At 47.3% G+C, this 17,666-nt stretch overlaps 1 protein-coding gene across 4 annotated transcripts in view; it reads right to left on the bottom strand.

Moving 5' to 3' along the window:
* Window positions 1-1,091: 1,091 nt before the first annotated feature.
* sh3tc2 (SH3 domain and tetratricopeptide repeats 2) overlaps window positions 1,092-17,666 on the bottom strand; it is a 30,793-nt gene continuing 14,218 nt past the window's right edge. For 3 of the 4 annotated variants that reach the window (XM_080773676.1, XM_080773677.1, XM_080773674.1), the window contains 15 exons: window positions 17,197-17,270; window positions 16,573-16,768; window positions 15,618-15,754; window positions 14,106-14,156; window positions 13,036-13,328; window positions 12,676-12,870; window positions 9,955-10,815; window positions 7,025-7,245; window positions 5,295-5,461; window positions 4,638-4,815; window positions 4,396-4,546; window positions 3,903-4,025; window positions 3,406-3,556; window positions 2,808-3,004; window positions 1,092-2,546 (listed from right to left, as the gene is read on the bottom strand). In XM_080773676.1, the coding sequence (XP_080629802.1) occupies window positions 1,362-2,546; window positions 2,808-3,004; window positions 3,406-3,556; window positions 3,903-4,025; window positions 4,396-4,546; window positions 4,638-4,815; window positions 5,295-5,461; window positions 7,025-7,245; window positions 9,955-10,815; window positions 12,676-12,870; window positions 13,036-13,328; window positions 14,106-14,156; window positions 15,618-15,754; window positions 16,573-16,768; window positions 17,197-17,270 (4,180 nt within the window). In that variant the 3' untranslated portion in view covers window positions 1,092-1,361. Of the gene's footprint in view, window positions 2,547-2,807; window positions 3,005-3,405; window positions 3,557-3,902; window positions 4,026-4,395; window positions 4,547-4,637; window positions 4,816-5,294; window positions 5,462-7,024; window positions 7,246-9,954; window positions 10,816-12,675; window positions 12,871-13,035; window positions 13,329-14,105; window positions 14,157-15,613; window positions 15,755-16,572; window positions 16,769-17,196; window positions 17,271-17,666 lie in introns of all 4 variants that reach the window. The other variant, XM_080773675.1, reaches the window with a different exon arrangement.

Here is a 17,666-nt window from a genome sequence, read left to right on the forward strand (position 1 = left end):
ATGGCTAAAGTATAACATAATGTGGTTCCCAAAATGGGTAAAAAAAAGAGTCTAGACCAGGTAATACTAATCCAAATCTACAAAGTAACTAGTAGTCAAATCATTGTAGTAAAAGTACAATATTTGCCTCCCGAGATGTAGTGGAGTAGATGTAAACAGTATTGGAAATTGGGAAATTATACTCAAGTAAAGTACAAATACCTCAAAATGGTACTCGAGTATAGTAGCCTACTTAGTTACTTTCCACCACCTGGTAACCACATGTACTTTCCATGATTCTGCAGCCAGCTGGGGTTGTGCCATTAGCAGCCAGGTGACCATGAACTCTGTCTCTCTGTCTCTCACTGTGGATCTATCTCTCTCTCTCTCTCTCTCTCTCTCTCTCTCTCTCTCTCTCTCTCTGCTGTTCACCTGTTGCCAGTTGGCAGCCCATGTTAAGACCAATGCCAGGAGCTGCTCTACACTGCCCCCTTTTGACAAAACCCAAGTACTACCAAGCAATATGCTGGCCATTATAATAAAACGGCCCTTTCATGCCCTCCTGTGGTTTACTTCAGAAATGCCTTTGTTTTTTCAAATCCTAATACAGTAGTAGTCCATATAGGCAGAGATGTGCACACTGCTACTCGGCCCCTTTTCCACTGGGGTTGAACCGGTATCTTTTTCCCCTGCCTAATATTGAAGCAGTTCAGAGTGTTTCCACTGAAAATAAATTGGTTCAGAATCCTAAAAGTTGGTTCGGAAATCGGAACTGGAACCAAATAATGGCCTGCCGGTTCCTTGAAAGGAACCACTCGGTGGCGCGCTATGAGCTTGTAGATCTGCTATTTTTCATAAATTATAACATAATGTATGTAACCACCAAAAGGGGTTCCCGCTCAAAATGGGTTCAACTTTTGGAGAGGAGGCTGCTCATTTGATCATGGCTGCATATTTACCTGATATTGAGTCGTAACTCATTAGTCACAACCATTATATAGTTAGATTAAACAGTTGCATTGCTCACAGAGCAAAACAGCAAACACTGTTTGAAGTTAGATCGACACTATAAAATAGAAGGAAAAAGTCCACATCCACACTTTACATTTCAGGTCATATCTTTCATTGAGATACAAAAGAAACATCTATTTACAAAACATATATTATAAGCTGACATACTCTGTAATATACAGAAAATGTAAACTATACAAAAAGGTACACACTTCAGTGTTACTTAATCTGTGAAAAGTATCTACATTATAGCAACATTATTTAACACATTGTTTCCAACAATACGTGCATGCTGGAACGTCGCAGACAGTTTCCTGGTCAAAGGGCTGCATTCCAAGTGAACAGGGGCGATAATTTGCCCTCCCAGAAGGCTATACGTAGATGTCATCCAAGTCTATGTGGCTACTAGCCATGTGGCTACTGTCCGTCGTATCGCCACTATCACCAGTCTTCACGCTGTAATAGCAGGTGCTCGATACACTTTCGCTTTTATCGGCGTCTGTTTTGGCGATCTCTTTTTGGTCAGCGTCACACGGATTGTCTTCGTCTTTTCGGATTGCGTCTGCTTCACGGATGTGTCCACTCGTCCCTTCGGTTGTGATATTTCCATCTTGCTCGGTATCAATGAGCGTGTGGTTGGTGTCGTGCAGGGCTGTGTCCGTGAGAGTGAGGTCCACAGGGTGGGCTGTGTCCGTGAGAGTGGGGTCCACAGGGTGGGCTGTGTCCGTGAGAGTGGGGTCCACAGGGTGGGCTGTGTCCGTGAGAGTGGGGTCCACAGGGTGGGCTGTGTCCGTGAGAGTGGGGTCCACAGGGTGGGCTGTGTCCGTGAGAGTGGGGTCCACAGGGTGGGCTGTGTCCGTGAGAGTGGGATCCACAGCGGTGGTGGAGGGACTTTCTCCACTCTGGCCCGAGTCAGTGTAGAAAGAGCCTTTCTGCAGCCATCTGCAGCCATCCGTTAGATCCGTGCGGGTTTGGAAATAGTCGTTGCCGGAGCCACTGGAATCCGTGATGTGCTCTTTGGCCGTGTCAAAAGACTCTGTGAGAATACTGTCTGTGCGCGAACGGCCGCTGGTGACCTCCGCTTCGGTGGCGACATCCGCATTTTCACAGCCAACGTCATCGCCGTCTTTGTCATCGTTGTTATTGTCGTCATCTACATCAGCGACACCAAGATCAGAGTCTATATGTCCGACCTCTGCATCTGCAGGGACCCCCCAGGTGTCCGTGCTCGAGTAGTGCTCGCCACTTTCATCCTGATCGTCGTCACAGACGCACCCGACGCAACCAGTCAGCGTGGGCTCCGTCGCGTGAGACACCGAGACCTTAATCTGCTGTTCTTCTTCTTCCCCCGCATGGAGGACCTCCTCTCCCGACAGGACCCTCCTCAGGTTGTGAGCCTGGTCCCTGTACTCCTGGCACAGCCGGGCGTCTGGCATGTGGTTGGCATGGATCTCTGCCAGCTTCATGTACAGCACATACAGATCCCTGGGATTGGCAGCGTCCTCAAGGGAGGAGGCCAGAGCCAGCTGGAAGTATCCCACCGCGTCAAAGGCATCCTGGGGGAGAAGAGAAGACCCACTCATTAGAGCCTGAACAGATTCCAATTCCAAGATATGTGTGCAGGAGTTGGTAACAGGTGAATCTTTGCCAGTGTGTTAAATACAAACACTAAATAAACTATAAACGCCAACGGTTTATATTATTAAAACGTCTTTGCGGGTAGGAATAATCTTTGTTATTGTTTTTACCCTCTGCGCCTTAACAGGTATTATGACGTGACATACAGTACATTGTTGATGGGTGTCTCTCTCATGTACCTTGAGCTGGTAGAGCGTGATGTTCCCCAGCCGGGTGTAGACCATGGAGTAGTAGCGGGCCTCTAGGGGGTGCTGCAGCACCGCGGGGCAGAGCGACAGGGATTTGAGGTAGTAGTTCTCTGCCATCTCGTACTGATGCAGCCGGTAGTAGACAGTCGCCATGCGGTGGTAGGCCGACCTCTCGTTCAGAGGCACACCTGTGAGGGACGCAACAACGTACAGTCACTGTAGACCAAGTGGTTTTCAACCCTTTTCATATCAAGGCCCTTTTATTTATTTGGATTTTGAGCCACATACCATCAAAGAAAACAAAAATCACTTGACTCTTGAGAGCATACAATGAAACCATTACGGATTAGCAGATCTACAAGCTCGTAGGTCTGCTAACACCAAAGCTTGTGGTCTGCTATTTTTGACATAGAAACATACTGTAGCTTTTATAGAAAACTGTCAGGATGTAGAAGACATTTTTAGAATCTGAGCTCAGGTCAAAATGGGTTAATGTTGTACACCATTTTGGTTACGTTTAGGCTCCCATATTTATATGTGACGTGACATTCACAAGGTCCGTTCACTGTATCCTTCCAGGTCAGTATACCTGTTTTGCTGCCGATCTGAACAGCCAGTATGGCGTACTGTAGAGCCTCCTCCTGTTCTCCATGGGTCATCAGCAGCTCTGTCAGCTTGCTCAGCAAGCGGAACTCAGAGTGGATGTCTTTGATGCTCCGCGCGAACGGCAGACTGCCGTCCTACAAGACAAAACAAAACAAAGCATAGCAAATAAGCATAAAACCGCTGCGGTTCCAGCTGTCTATGTCTGCCAAAACATATCCGTGATGAGAGGGGCCCATTTTATAAACCCATTGATATGTACAGTGTGGTTCTACCCATCCTTTTGTTTTTCGCTGACATCAAAACTATGTTTAGATATAGACGTACCGTATGCTCATCTTAAATTACAAGACACATCCTGTGCTTTAATTGCATAATGATACCCGAGATGAAGTTAAAACCCACGTCACTGTACTGATAACTACGAGGATTGCTTTAAGGCGACAAATCAGACGTTCCTTAGCTCTTACTGTATGATCTTACCCTGAAGAACGGCAGCGAGGCCAGTTGGTTCCTGTGGCCTTTGAAGAAGACGTCACCCGCTTCCTCGTAGATGCTCATGGCAAAGCGAGGGTCGTTCATCCGCAAAGCTGTCTTCACTGCTGCCTGTCAAGGACACGCAACATGTGAAATGAATGAATTGTGCATCCCCCCCGGTGTTTCACTTGAGTTGAGGTGTTTGCAATGTTCAAGTGGTAGATTAGTTGTTTTTCTTTGTATTGTAAAATAGGCCAAGGGAAATGGCACTGGAACACTGGCAGTGTCTCTGTTGGCCAGCTAGTGGTGAATGAACACTCAAAAGGATGAATATAATGCTGTTGACTTCTGAGAGCAGATCACATACAAAAGACAAAACCAGTGACTGAGTGGATTAATCCCCTCTCCATCATGTACTGTAACGGGCTATTTTATTCACCCCCTGTATCGTTTACCAACGCCGTGCCCACATCCCTCCCGTCCTCCTCCCTGCTCTCACCTGTAGGTACATGTCAGCCAGCTCGTCCTCGTGGATGAGGTAATAGATGCGTCCCACCTGCAGCCACGTCTCAGACTCCTCTTCTCTCTTGCCCAGGTCGATGGAGATGCGTAGACTCTGCTTGGTGTAGTCCAGAGACTTACGAGACGATCTGTGTAGGGTTGGGAACGGAAATATTGTCAGTAACAAGAGAAGGGTGCACTGCAGACTGCAGACCGAGAATGATCTTTCTCGAGACTCACTTCTCGGTGTTGAGAGACAGATACAGGCTGCTGAGGATCTCCAGGTATTCTCCTTCCAGACGCTTGTCCTTCAGTTCTCTGGACACGGACACACAGTGCTCATAGTAGAGGATGCTCTGGCCGTACAGCAGCATGTCTGCATACAGCCTGCTCAGCACCTTGGCTACCACCATCTGACCTGTGAGACCAAACTGTCAGTTAAGACCTGAGACCAGATCCTGATCCCGTTTCTATGTCAGTCGTTCTCAAACTATTAGGACCCCCAGAAAGATATGTATTTGGCCACCGACCGCATCTCAAAATAGAGTATGTTGTTCCAGGGACCCACCAGAAGTAAAGATATGAGTTACAAACGTTCGCTGTGAAAGAATATATATTCAAAGATTTGCACGTGCGTTTAAAAAAATAGCAGATCTACAAGATTGTAGTGTGGCACTCGGTGCCGCGCTATGAGCTTGTAGATCTGCTATTTTTCAACAGCTAGTTTAAAATAATGGTTAAAGTGGTTAAAAGCTAAGGTGACACGGATGCGTTCCAGGTCTTAACTCTGGCTATAGCTTTTGCTATATATAAAATAAAATAAAATCATAATAAGATAATAATAAAATGTGTTAATGGACCTCAGTGTACGTCTGTGTGCATGCTGGACTGACTCACTGTGCAGGTTCCTGGCTTGTAACGAGATCAGTAGCCCCATTTCGTAACACACCCTGACCTCTTGACTCCTCCGCCTGTCCTTGTAGCTCCGCCCCAGCCACAGGTATGTCTGAACATGCTCCTCGTCTATAGGGCTCTCCCCGAGCTCCAGGAAAAGCTTCAGGGACCTGTTACAAACAAACAGAGTAGACAGACATACATACTATCAAATAATACTGTCATATGTAACATGTGTTGTAGTACTCCAGTCCGGTCTCGAGTCCACATTTTTATTTACTCTGTCTCGTCTCGGTCTCGCACATAATTTGACTCGGCCTTGACTCAGTCTCGGACCAAGGGACACTTCCCCCACCGAGTCCACTGGAGTCACGAGTCTCTACAATGCAATGAATTAAATATATTATACCCATATTAAGAAGAGCCCATTCACATGAACATTATAAGACACCTGTTTGGCGATTAGTGGACGCGCCTGCCTGCTCTCGCAGTGTTTCTGTACCTATCAAATGAGAAAATTTTGAGCTTGTAGATCAGCTATTTTTTTTGTTTAACACGATTATGCAATGTGGCCCTCTGGAGTGAGTGTTGAAATATAGTGGCCCTCTCCATCGTCAAAGTTGCCCACCCCTGTCTTCGGGGTTAGGACAGATCTCTGGTTTCTAGTCCAGTTATGTTATCTGGTCACATTTTAAAATGCCAGCCAGAGTCCTTGAACACGACACTGAACCACTACTTGTGCCAACACAGGGTGTCCTGCTTTTAACTTGATGCTCACGCACAGTTTGATCCCCACATTATATTCACGACTATCACTGTGACAGAAAGCTAACGTCGCTGTGCATTACGAGCAAACAGATAGCGGATTCGAATGATGCAATCGACCTACTGCATGTAGGGGAGCTACTGGCTACGATTAGTCCTACATATCAGTCTTAACCGGCCACGTAAGACCCCTAACCTCATATCAGTCTTAACCGGCCACGTAAGACCCCTAACCTCATATCAGTCTTAACCGGCCACGTAAGACCCCTAACCTCATGTCAGTCTTAGCCGGCCACGTAAGACCCCTAACCTCATATCAGTCTTAACCGGCCACGTAAGTCCCCTAACCTCATGTCAGTCTTAACCGGCCACGTAAGTCCCCTAACCTCATGTCAGTCTTAACCGGCCACGTAAGACCCCTAACCTCATGTCAGTCTTAACCGGCCACATAAGACCCCTAACCTCATATCAGTCTTAACCGGCCACGTAAGACCCCTAACCTCATATTAGTCTTAACCGGCCACGTAAGACCCCTAACCTCATGTCAGTCTTAACCGGCCACGTAAGTCCCCTAACCTCATATCAGTCTTAACCGGCCACGTAAGTCCCCTAACCTCATGTCAGTCTTAACCGGCCACGTAAGACCCCTAACCTCATATCAGTCTTAGCCGGCCACGTAAGACCCCTAACCTCATATCAGTCTTAGCCGGCCACGTAAGACCCCTAACCTCATATCAGTCTTAACCGGCCACGTAAGACCCTTAACCTCATAACCGGCCACGTAACTCAGTTTCAAGATATTTCACTTCATCAAAAGCTATATTTCTCAGTGTGTCAGAGTGAGTGATGTGATGTCTGACCTGACGAGGAAGCTCTATTTCTCAGTGTCAGAGTGAGTGATGTGATGTCTGACCTGACGAGGAAGCTATATTTCTCAGTGTGTCAGAGTGAGTGATGTGATGTCTGACCTGACGAGGAAGCGTTCTGCCACCCCGGACGCTCCCACGTCCAGCGCCAGGCAGCCCAGGTTGGCCAGACTGAGGGCCTGGTTCCTCTGGTTCCCGCTCTCTCTGGAGATCCTCAGAGCGTTGTTCAGGTGCCAGCCAGCCTCCGGGACGCGACCCTGTCGCCTCAGACACAGGGCCAGCAGGTTGTGGATCACCCCCCGCTGCGTGGGGCTGTCTGTGCCCTGGAGACGAGAGGACAAACACACACACACGTACAATGTACATTACAGTGGGTAGAGAGGTCGTCTGGTAATCGGAAGGTCACTGTGGTTTGCTTTTCGGCCCACTCATGCATGTCGGAAGTGTCAAGGTGTCCCGGAGCAAGATGTTTAACCCATTAAGACCTGAGGACCCGATTCTACAAATGTCTTCTAAATCCTTTTTACAGTTTTCTGGTGCTCAAAATATTTCATGTCAAGGACCCCAAAGATTATCTGTATTGGCCACCGACCTCCATCTGAAAATATGTTGTTCCAGCAGCAAAGTTATGAGTTAAAAGTTTTCTGTGAATATATTAAAACATAATTATATAGCTGCATGAAATCTGGGTTCATTTCGGCTCAACGTTATTATATAAGGATACAGAGCATCTGCTTTCTACAATGCTGACTCAGCGTTTGCGTCAGAACATCACGACTTCCTTGACTGTTGCCAGCCGGTTTGTTGGCAGAAAACAATTGAACTGCCCTCTAGTCTGTTCACTAGAGGACACTATAGTCCAATTACTGTACTTTTTACTCCACTACATTTATTTCAAAACTTTAGTTAATAGGTAGGCTACTAGTTATTTTATAGATTTTGATTATCAATATCAACCCTATATTAATTTCGGCCATTTGAAAATCTTGTATTGTAGATCGGCTGTTTTCAAAAGACTTTTATACATTAGTATAGTAAGTACATTTTGATGCCAACACTTTTGTACTTTTACTCAAGTAAATTTGCATTCCGGACTTTTACTTGTAACAAGTGATACTTTTACTTAAGTAAAACAATTGAGTACTTTTTTTCCACTACTGGTTAAATGAGACCAGCGTGTTCAGGGTGTTGTTACTGCGTGTGACGGCTGTATACCTGCAGTGAGGTGTTCAGGGTGTTGTTACTGCGTGTGACGGCTGTATACCTGCAGTGAGGTGTTCAGGGTGTTGTTACTGCGTGTGACGGCTGTATACCTGCAGTGAGGTGTTCAGGGTGTTGTTACTGCGTGTGACGGCTGTATACCTGCAGTGAGGTGTTCAGGGTGTTGTTACTGCGTGTGACGGCTGTGTACCTGCAGTGAGGTGTTCAGGGTGTTGTTACTGCGTGTGACGGCTGTGTACCTGCAGTGAGGTGTTCAGGGTGTTGTTACTGCGTGTGACGGCTGTATACATGCAGTGAGGTGTTCAGGGTGTTGTTACTGCGTGTGACGGCTGTATATACCTGCAGTGAGGTGTTCAGGGTGTTGTTACTGCGTGTGACGGCTGTATACCTGCAGTGAGGTGTTCAGGGTGTTGTTACTGCGTGTGACGGCTGTATACCTGCAGTGAGGTGTTCAGGGTGTTGTTACTGCGTGTGACGGCTGTATACCTGCAGTGACGTGAGCAGGGTGTTGTTACTGCGTGTGACGGCTGTATACCTGCAGTGAGGTGTTCAGGGTGTTGTTACTGCGTGTGACGGCTGTATACCTGCAGTGAGGTGTTCAGGGTGTTGTTACTGCGTGTGACGGCTGTATACCTGCAGTGAGGTGTTCAGGGTGTTGTTACTGCGTGTGACGGCTGTATACCTGCAGTGAGGTGTTCAGGGTGTTGTTACTGCGTGTGACGGCTGTATACCTGCAGTGACGTGAGCAGGGTGTTGTTACTGCGTGTGACGGCTGTATACCTGCAGTGAGGTGTTCAGGGTGTTGTTACTGCGTGTGACGGCTGTATACCTGCAGTGAGGTGTTCAGGGTGTTGTTACTGCGTGTGACGGCTGTATACCTGCAGTGAGGTGTTCAGGGTGTTGTTACTGCGTGTGACGGCTGTATACCTGCAGTGAGGTGTTCAGGGTGTTGTTACTGCGTGTGACGGCTGTATACCTGCAGTGAGGTGTTCAGGGTGTTGTTACTGCGTGTGACGGCTGTATACCTGCAGTGAGGTGTTCAGGGTGTTGTTACTGCGTGTGACGGCTGTATACCTGCAGTGAGGTGTTCAGGGTGTTGTTACTGCGTGTGACGGCTGTATACCTGCAGTGAGGTGTTCAGGGTGTTGTTACTGCGTGTGACGGCTGTATACCTGCAGTGAGGTGTTCAGGGTGTTGTTACTGCGTGTGACGGCTGTATACCTGCAGTGAGGTGTTCAGGGTGTTGTTACTGCGTGTGACGGCTGTGTACCTGCAGTGAGGTGTTCAGGGTGTTGTTACTGCGTGTGACGGCTGTGTACCTGCAGTGAGGTGTTCAGGGTGTTGTTACTGCGTGTGACGGCTGTATACATGCAGTGAGGTGTTCAGGGTGTTGTTACTGCGTGTGACGGCTGTATATACCTGCAGTGAGGTGTTCAGGGTGTTGTTACTGCGTGTGACGGCTGTATACCTGCAGTGAGGTGTTCAGGGTGTTGTTACTGCGTGTGACGGCTGTATACCTGCAGTGAGGTGTTCAGGGTGTTGTTACTGCGTGTGACGGCTGTATACCTGCAGTGAGGTGTTCAGGGTGTTGTTACTGCGTGTGACGGCTGTATACCTGCAGTGAGGTGTTCAGGGTGTTGTTACTGCGTGTGACGGCTGTATACCTGCAGTGAGGTGTTCAGGGTGTTGTTACTGCGTGTGACGGCTGTATACCTGCAGTGAGGTGTTCAGGGTGTTGTTACTGCGTGTGACGGCTGTATACCTGCAGTGAGGTGTTCAGGGTGTTGTTACTGCGTGTGACGGCTGTATACCTGCAGTGAGGTGAGCAGGGGCAGCAGCGTGTCCTCCGCCTTCTCGGCCTGACCGGTCAACACCAGCAGCCAGCCCAGCAGAACGGACGCCTCGAAGCCCTCCTCCTCGTTGATGTGGCCCCCCGTCTCCACGGCCTGCCGGGCGCAGGGGACCGCCTTCCCCAGAGCCCCGTACTGGTGGTAGACGGAGGCCAGACCCAGACACAGGTCCCTCTGGGTCTTCAGGTCGTCCCCCTTCTCGGCGATGGCCAGAGCCTGCTGAAGGTAGACCACGATCTGAGCGGGGAGCAGCGAGGTGCCGTCCTTCCAGCGGGGGTTCAGGCGCACGGAGTTCCGCACGAACAGCTCCACCCGCTGGAAGGCGTCGTGGAGGCAGTGGTCCCGCGTGGTGTCCAGGCTGAGCGAGGCCAGCGCCAGGTAAGGCATGTACTTCCGGTGGTAGAGGCGGCTCAGGAGCCAGTTCAGGTCCAGCGGAGCGATGGGCTTGCCGTCCTCGGCCGAGAGCGCGGCCGAGAGGAACTGGAGCCTCTCGGCGAAGGGCAGGGCGTCGTCCGTCTTCCGGAGGAGCAGGAATAGGCTGGCGGAGAGGTAGCAGACGCGAGCCTCCAGCAGCCGGTCCCCTTGGACCAGAGACCTCCGCAGGAGCAACGTGAGGAGCTCAAACTCCTCCACGGAGGTGAAGCTGTGGCTGGGGAGACAGAGGAGCAGGGCGCTGGCCTTCTCCAGGGTCTGGGGAAGCTTGTCGTTCATGTGCTGCTTCAGGTACACCGACGTGAGGTTGGTGTAGAGGGCGATGAGCAGGGGCAGGTCAGAGAAACCGTCCACACAGACACTCACGGCCTCCTCATAATAAACACGTGCCTGAAAAGGGAACGCATCAAAAGTTATAATATTGTGTAATCAAAAGTTGTAATACTGTACAACATGCATGATGTTCATACGATATAAGATAGCATGTGAAAACTATATGGAGTGTACCTGATACTTAAGAAGATATATTAGATATACAGGAAGATGCAATTGATATACAGTATCTTTCAGATAAAAGCTTTTTCACAATCATTTGAAAACTATCGTATCGCCATTATCCCAGCTTGCAATGATTTTTGAACTGTAATAAAGATGGCGGTACATCTAGTGCCCTTCACACAGGCCCTCAGAGCGGCTGGGAAACATTAAAGCTGTTCACTGTTCGAGCAAAAGAGCATGCGGTGCGGCTGGGGTTTAACACAAAGCGATTAGAGTCGATTCAGGCGCTTTCATGAAGGTTATCACTTTCGGGGTTTAGCGTTCTTCCGGGTGCTTCAAACGCCTCTGAGCAACTCTCATTGAAATTAATGTCCTGGGAGTGGGGCAGTCCGCTCTCTGGTCTATATATAACACTATGCCTTCACATAATTTTATTGACAGCTACTTGGCTACTTCAGGCCTTCATCAGCTGATGGAGGCCTGAGTAGCCCAAACACATCCGTTTGGCAGAGACCGCTGCTGCACTAAATAATACAATGAAAGTAAAAATCACCTTGAGAGTGCAGACTGTTTCTAGACTGCACTGGAAGTCTGCACCCGTCTATCCTTCTCTGGAACTATTGACAGTAGCACATTCTGTCCCCCTAGTATTTGGGTCATACAGTACCTGACACTATAGGGTCCAAACTTCTCAGTAGAAGAGTATAGAGCACCGAAGTCTGACGTCACTTTCAATAGATGGCGTCAGTCCCCAGGTTCATGTATTTGTTTAGTTGCATTGAAATCCCCATTGAGACGATTTTAGATCGCCTCATATAACAACTGTGTTTGAAAAATAAACATGTCACCCCGGACGCTTCACTCATATGGTGCATATGAAGAATCAACTGACAGAGAGAAAACGCTAATGTTACTGCTGCTGAATTAGTTAGATTTTCGCTAGAAGCAGACTGTATCATATATGAGTGACTGACTGTTGCAAACGATACAGAGACACCTCCCTAACAATAATGCCGAGACAGCTTGTTTATTTTTGGACCACAACGCTTATAGTAGACGATATTAAGATCACCCCATGTTATTCTCCATAGAGAAATTACTTCCGCGAACCAGGGGAATCGTCGGGATGAGCGAGTTACGTCAGGACTTCGGTGCTCTATAGGAGACCTCTAACCACTGCAGATGTGCTAGTTATTAAAATAAGTCCTGCATTGTAGCTTTAATGCGTGTCTGCTTTATTTAAATGATAGGCTAAGAAGTGACTATAAGAGAGGGTAGAGAGCAGATGTATGCAGAAGTATGTTATGGCGTGCCATGATTCTTTTACTTTTTCTGTTTTGTATGTGTCTATGGCAGTGGTGTTCAATTGGCGGCCCGTGGGCCAAATGCGGCCCCCACACACAATCATTCTACAGTTGTGGCCCCCAGCCTAATCTAGTTGAATAACCCTGGTCTATGGAGTTAACATCATTCTAATAGACCCCCAGGTGTGGTTATTATATTCAAATATGTCTTCCCTGTGTATTTTTTGTTTCTTCCTGAAAGCCTTTGCATGCGGGAATTTTGGCCATTTTTACGTGGACTCGGCTCGGAGCGACCTAAAAATGCCACAACATGCTGAAGGTGTAAACCAGGTATACTTAATACACTCCATCCTTAAACTTAGAACTGGTTGAGGTTATCTGATGAGAGTGTGCAAGCCCAACGTTGCGTTCGGTTCATATCAAACGGTTGCACAGAACTCCCACACACCTGGGAGTATTTGAGCTTCCTGCCGCAGAGTCGTCCCAGGAGGAAGCATGCCCGGCGGTGGGCCCAGTGCATGGCCGTCCTCTTGGCCGTCTCCCTCACGTTCTCCAGGTGTCCCAGCAGCTCCTCCTCACTCCGACCGCTGAACGTCACGCTCAGGAAGGAATGCTGGAGGTCGTACAGAGGCAGGAAGTCCTCCTGGATGCATGAAACCATGACATAAACAACCATCTAGTATTAACCAACCAAAAGAAATGTTCATTCCTATAGACTCCTTTAAAACCGCTCTCAAAGAGCACTTATAGCACTTAGAGCTGGAGAAGGAGGCGCCTACCACGTCTATGGTCACTCCTGCTCACTCACCTGGAAGTGATTGTGGTTGAGCAGGGTCAAGGTGGGGTCACTGAGCTCCGTGTCGTCCCCCTCCCAGCTGCTCTCCTCCAGGAACAGAGCGGGGTCCTCGTGGAACTCGTCCAGCTCCCTGAAGGTGTCCTCCAGGTTGAAGGACAGGGCCTCTCCCTGGTGGGACTGGTAGAGCGACGGCCGGGGGGACGAGTGGGAGACGGACTGACGGGGAGAGGAGTGGAGGGGCGGCGTCCCGCCGCCGCTTTTCACAGAGATGAGGCTCTGGCGAGCGCTTACGGGAACCTTGTGTTCTGGGAGAGGACGTTTGCATTTTACGCTTGAGATTAATGAGAGCACACAGTACAGTTAAATCCCAGTTAAAGTAGAAGCTGCATGAACACCATTCTTCCAATGTGATTCAAATAAACCCGATTGAAGGTTTTTGATAAAGTGTTTACATGTAGCCAGATCAATCCGATCAGGTGTTTACATGTGTCACTTTTAATCGGGTTAGCTGTGTGTATAATAATAATAATATTTCTGACTATAAAATGGGTCACCACGTCATGTTTTTTTCCCCGCTTTCACGCATTCTTCCCTCCCACCTTTACACACATACATCATGGAAGAAATGTCCTTTTGATCGCGTTGTGATTTGTGAAAAGGTCTGGAGTCTAGACCACCCCTCTGTACCCGACTAGAATTTAAATCGGGTTGGGCCTGATCGGGTTTATTTAGGTGTATAAATTAGGTTTATTTTAAATCTTGTTTTAACCCGATTAAAAGTGTATTTTTGCGGAAACTTTCCGTTTCATTTCACTCAGAAGACAGTACAAATGAAACCAAATGGACCTGCAAGGGTTCCACTTGTACACAACAACAAACAAACAAAAACCACTTAAGGAATTGTACTGTGTAATACTGTAATAACTGTCCAAAGATGATGCTTTTAGAGCAGCACATTTGCCGCCTTTGAAGGAGAACTGATGTCTTCACTTCCCAGTAGACACACAAGAATGATTAAGCTTTTTGCATGCACTGGGGAGCTCATAAAGGAGTAATCATCTCATTATTGGGTGATGTATTACCTTGTTTTGGCCGTGTCCTGATGTACATGAAGTCGGACTCGTCCAGTCTGTCTGAAAGAACAATAAATCAATGTAGCTGTTTATACCCGTTTAGAAGGAGGAAGAGACGACCTAGATTTACTTATCGGGAGCTATACCAACAATAACAATGTTCAGAGAATGAACTTTGACCAAACGTGAATCATCTATCAGCCTGAGTGTACTCGCGTACACACATAGCATCTCTTAATGAATACTATGAATACTACTATCTTCAAGTTCATATCTTATTGTCTGATTGTATATGCTTCGTATTATGTGTGTCCTCGTTTAATGTGTTGTTGTTATCACTTAAAGTGCCAACGTAAAGTGCTCGTATGGATCTTTTATTTGCCATTAAAATGTTTTGGATTCGGGCCAGCCTTCCCGGCTCAGCCTAACTTGCACTTGTAACTGCAATGTTCTGGGCTCAGATGGATCCAGGAGGGAATGTATTTCTATAACTTTATTGTTATAGTTGTGGTGTTCAGTGTGAGTGGCCCTTTGTGCTGCTCAACAGTGCCACTTTAGGTCACCCAGCGGTATTGCAGACATACAGACATTATAGGGACACACACGGTCAGTCATTGGAGCGGTGTGCACCACTGCAGTCACACCCAAATGACACGTCAGACCAGGGGTGTCCAAACTTTTTTCAAAGGGGGCCATATTAGAAAATATTAAAACACCCAAGGGCCAACCAACTATATCTCCTGACATAATGTAGCGTCGGACTAGTCTATAACAAAGTCACATAATGTAGCGTCGGACTAGTCTATAACAAAGTCACATATACATGTGCATCGCATTTAAATGATTCTATTGAACTCATCATATCATCATCAATATTTCAAATCAATGGTCTTTTATCGGGTGTGTGCTATGAACAAAAAGTGTCTCTCAGCCTTTTTTCAGCCATATGTCACATTACCAAATGTAACCAGAGGACCAACGTAAAAATAATAATACAAGGAACAAGGAACACTTGAAAATTATATTCTGGGAAATGCCCAGGTTAAAAAACTTGAATGCCTCCCCCTAGCCAGCCGGGGCGCCTGATGGAGGGGAAAGGAACTGGTTCCTTCCACGCACTACGTCCAACCAGTGAAACTCCCCCCTGTCAGGTGTAAAGGAGCAACTTGGACACTCAGGCATGAAGGAAGCATGAGTTCAAGTCCGTTGCTCTCCCCATGTCCCCCATATATGGGGACTAGGTTGGTGGAGGGTGTGTAGAGCCCAGGATCACATTAAATAATTGACACACGGGTGAAAAATGGGTTACAAAATCACGGGATAAAGAATAAATAAAAAATACTGTACTGTTGGGCGGGGCCGTTCATAATACAATTGAGGTATGAAGCTGCGGGCCACATGACATTTATCCCAGGGCCGCATTTGGCCCACGGGCCACACTTTGGACACCCCTGCGTCAGACCAACTAAACCTTGTCGGTAACGGCACTACACAACATCTACAATAGGCTGGTTTACCTACCTAGCCTGTACACACAGCTGATGTCTGAGGAGAAGAGCCTCTCCAGCAGGCTGCTGTCACTGGGCTCGGCGCTACAGGGGTTAACCTGGGCCAGAGCCTCCTTCTCCTCTGCAGTCAGAAAGAGCAATTGTCCAGCCCTGCAGAGCGGGGAGACAAAGGCAGCATTATCAGCCATGTGACTCCCATTGCATTGCTCTGTCCTCATTGGCCCCCTCGGGCCAGTCCACCATATCCAGACTGCATAGACACAGTAAATAGAATCATGTCAACATTAGTGGAATAAATAGATCACATCAAAGGTCCTCGAGCGCTGATGCGATCAGTTCCCCAGAAGTGGGCTACTGTATATATACAGTATAATATAAATGGGTTTGTAAATAGTCACTCACTTTGAGTGACAAATAAGGTAAACACACTACTGTACAATGCCACGCGGAGGAAAGTCTTCCTAAGGAGGTTTTCACTGATTGCTTTGGGATAACTGATTAATGGGTTAGAGTAAACCCTTTTGACCTTTGAATGACGCATTGCTAACAAGGGAATTCTGAGTATTTGTTTGTCTGTATGTTAACTTACACCCGCTTAATTAAACCCTACATTCTTAGTCATACGACGAATAGTAAATTGGCCAATCTACATTCTACACACTCACAAAGTGCCGCAATTATAAATAAAGTACATTGGATTGGATTGAATGTGACAAGCTCACATGCAACGCTCACGGTCTACAAGCTCACAACACAACAAGTTTCGCCCATAATGGCGTGCCAAGAATAGGGACACCAGAGTTAAAGTGGTTTATAAAGTTGTCTGGAGTTGAAGTAAAAACATTGCTGGACCAGTGAGTATCAGTCACACCATGTCTAGATAGACATCAGTTCAGCTTCATTGGCCTGAATTGGATCAGTGAAATGGAGTAGAAACATTAACAGAACCAAGCAACAGAACATCTTACAGTGGCGTGGTGTTCAGGGGCTTGACGTGGGCTTTGTGCACAAAGCCCGTGTGTCCCGTGGAGACGTGGGTTCCTATGAACATGTCCAGGCCACGGATCAGCAGTCCCTGGATCTCAACCGTGTCTCCTTGACTCAGCAGGAGTTCTTCTCTCCCCGTTGGAATATAGTCCACCACTGCCACGCACGAACCTGTCACTGGAAGAGTTGATGATGGGGAGACATTAGTTTGATCTACGCGGCCCAAACCTCTTTTTCTATAACGTTACAGTTGTCTATCTTGTCTGTGAGTGTCAATGTCAGTTACTGTATGAGCATGTGACTCAGGCATTACAGTGCCATTCTAACTCTTCGCGCTTTCCTGAACTTTTCCTGTAGATTTTATGAAAATGTCTCTGTCGGTTTTATTCCGGGCTATAGCCTTGCTAATTCTACTGCTTTGCTCCTGCAAAGAAGTGTCAAAGAATTGTCATTTCTCACTGACGTTGCTCTGTTTCTGACAATGCACTGACAATCTACTGAATTGCCAATGGCAGGACATGACATGTGAAGTTCTCAAACGGCACATCTGTATGTCAATCCATGTTTCGGTTCTGTGCGTATGTTGTGTAACGGAAGCGTCGTACCCATAGGATGATCAAACAGTTCCTTGTCTGTCGGCGAGCAACCAGCAAAGCCAGGGTATTTCCTCAGGAACCATCTGACAAAACAGGAAACGGTTCACAGGAAGAAAAAATGGTCATGGGCACAAATGGCCCCATTCATGCCAACCATTCATATTACTGTATGGTTGGCTCATTCAACCAAAACAGTTCAGCAGGATAATTGGTATAGTTAGTATAATGTTAGTAATACATAGGCTACTGTAATGTTCAGTGTAAAGTAACTAACTACTTGTACATTTTGAATGCGTTAGTACTTGTCCCCACCATGGGTAACTTTGTTGTGCTCTTTGCACAGAACGGGTACAGGATAGGCTGTAGAGGTGACTTACTGATAGAAGGGGTATGGTAGAGGTGACTTACTGATAGAAGGGGTATGGTAGAGGTGACTTACTGATAGAAGGGGTATGGTAGAGGTGACTTACTGATAGAAG

Source organism: Protomyctophum bolini (genome assembly GCF_963924005.1).
Source record: "Protomyctophum bolini genome assembly, chromosome: 10".
Classification (NCBI taxonomy): domain Eukaryota; kingdom Metazoa; phylum Chordata; class Actinopteri; order Myctophiformes; family Myctophidae; genus Protomyctophum; species Protomyctophum bolini.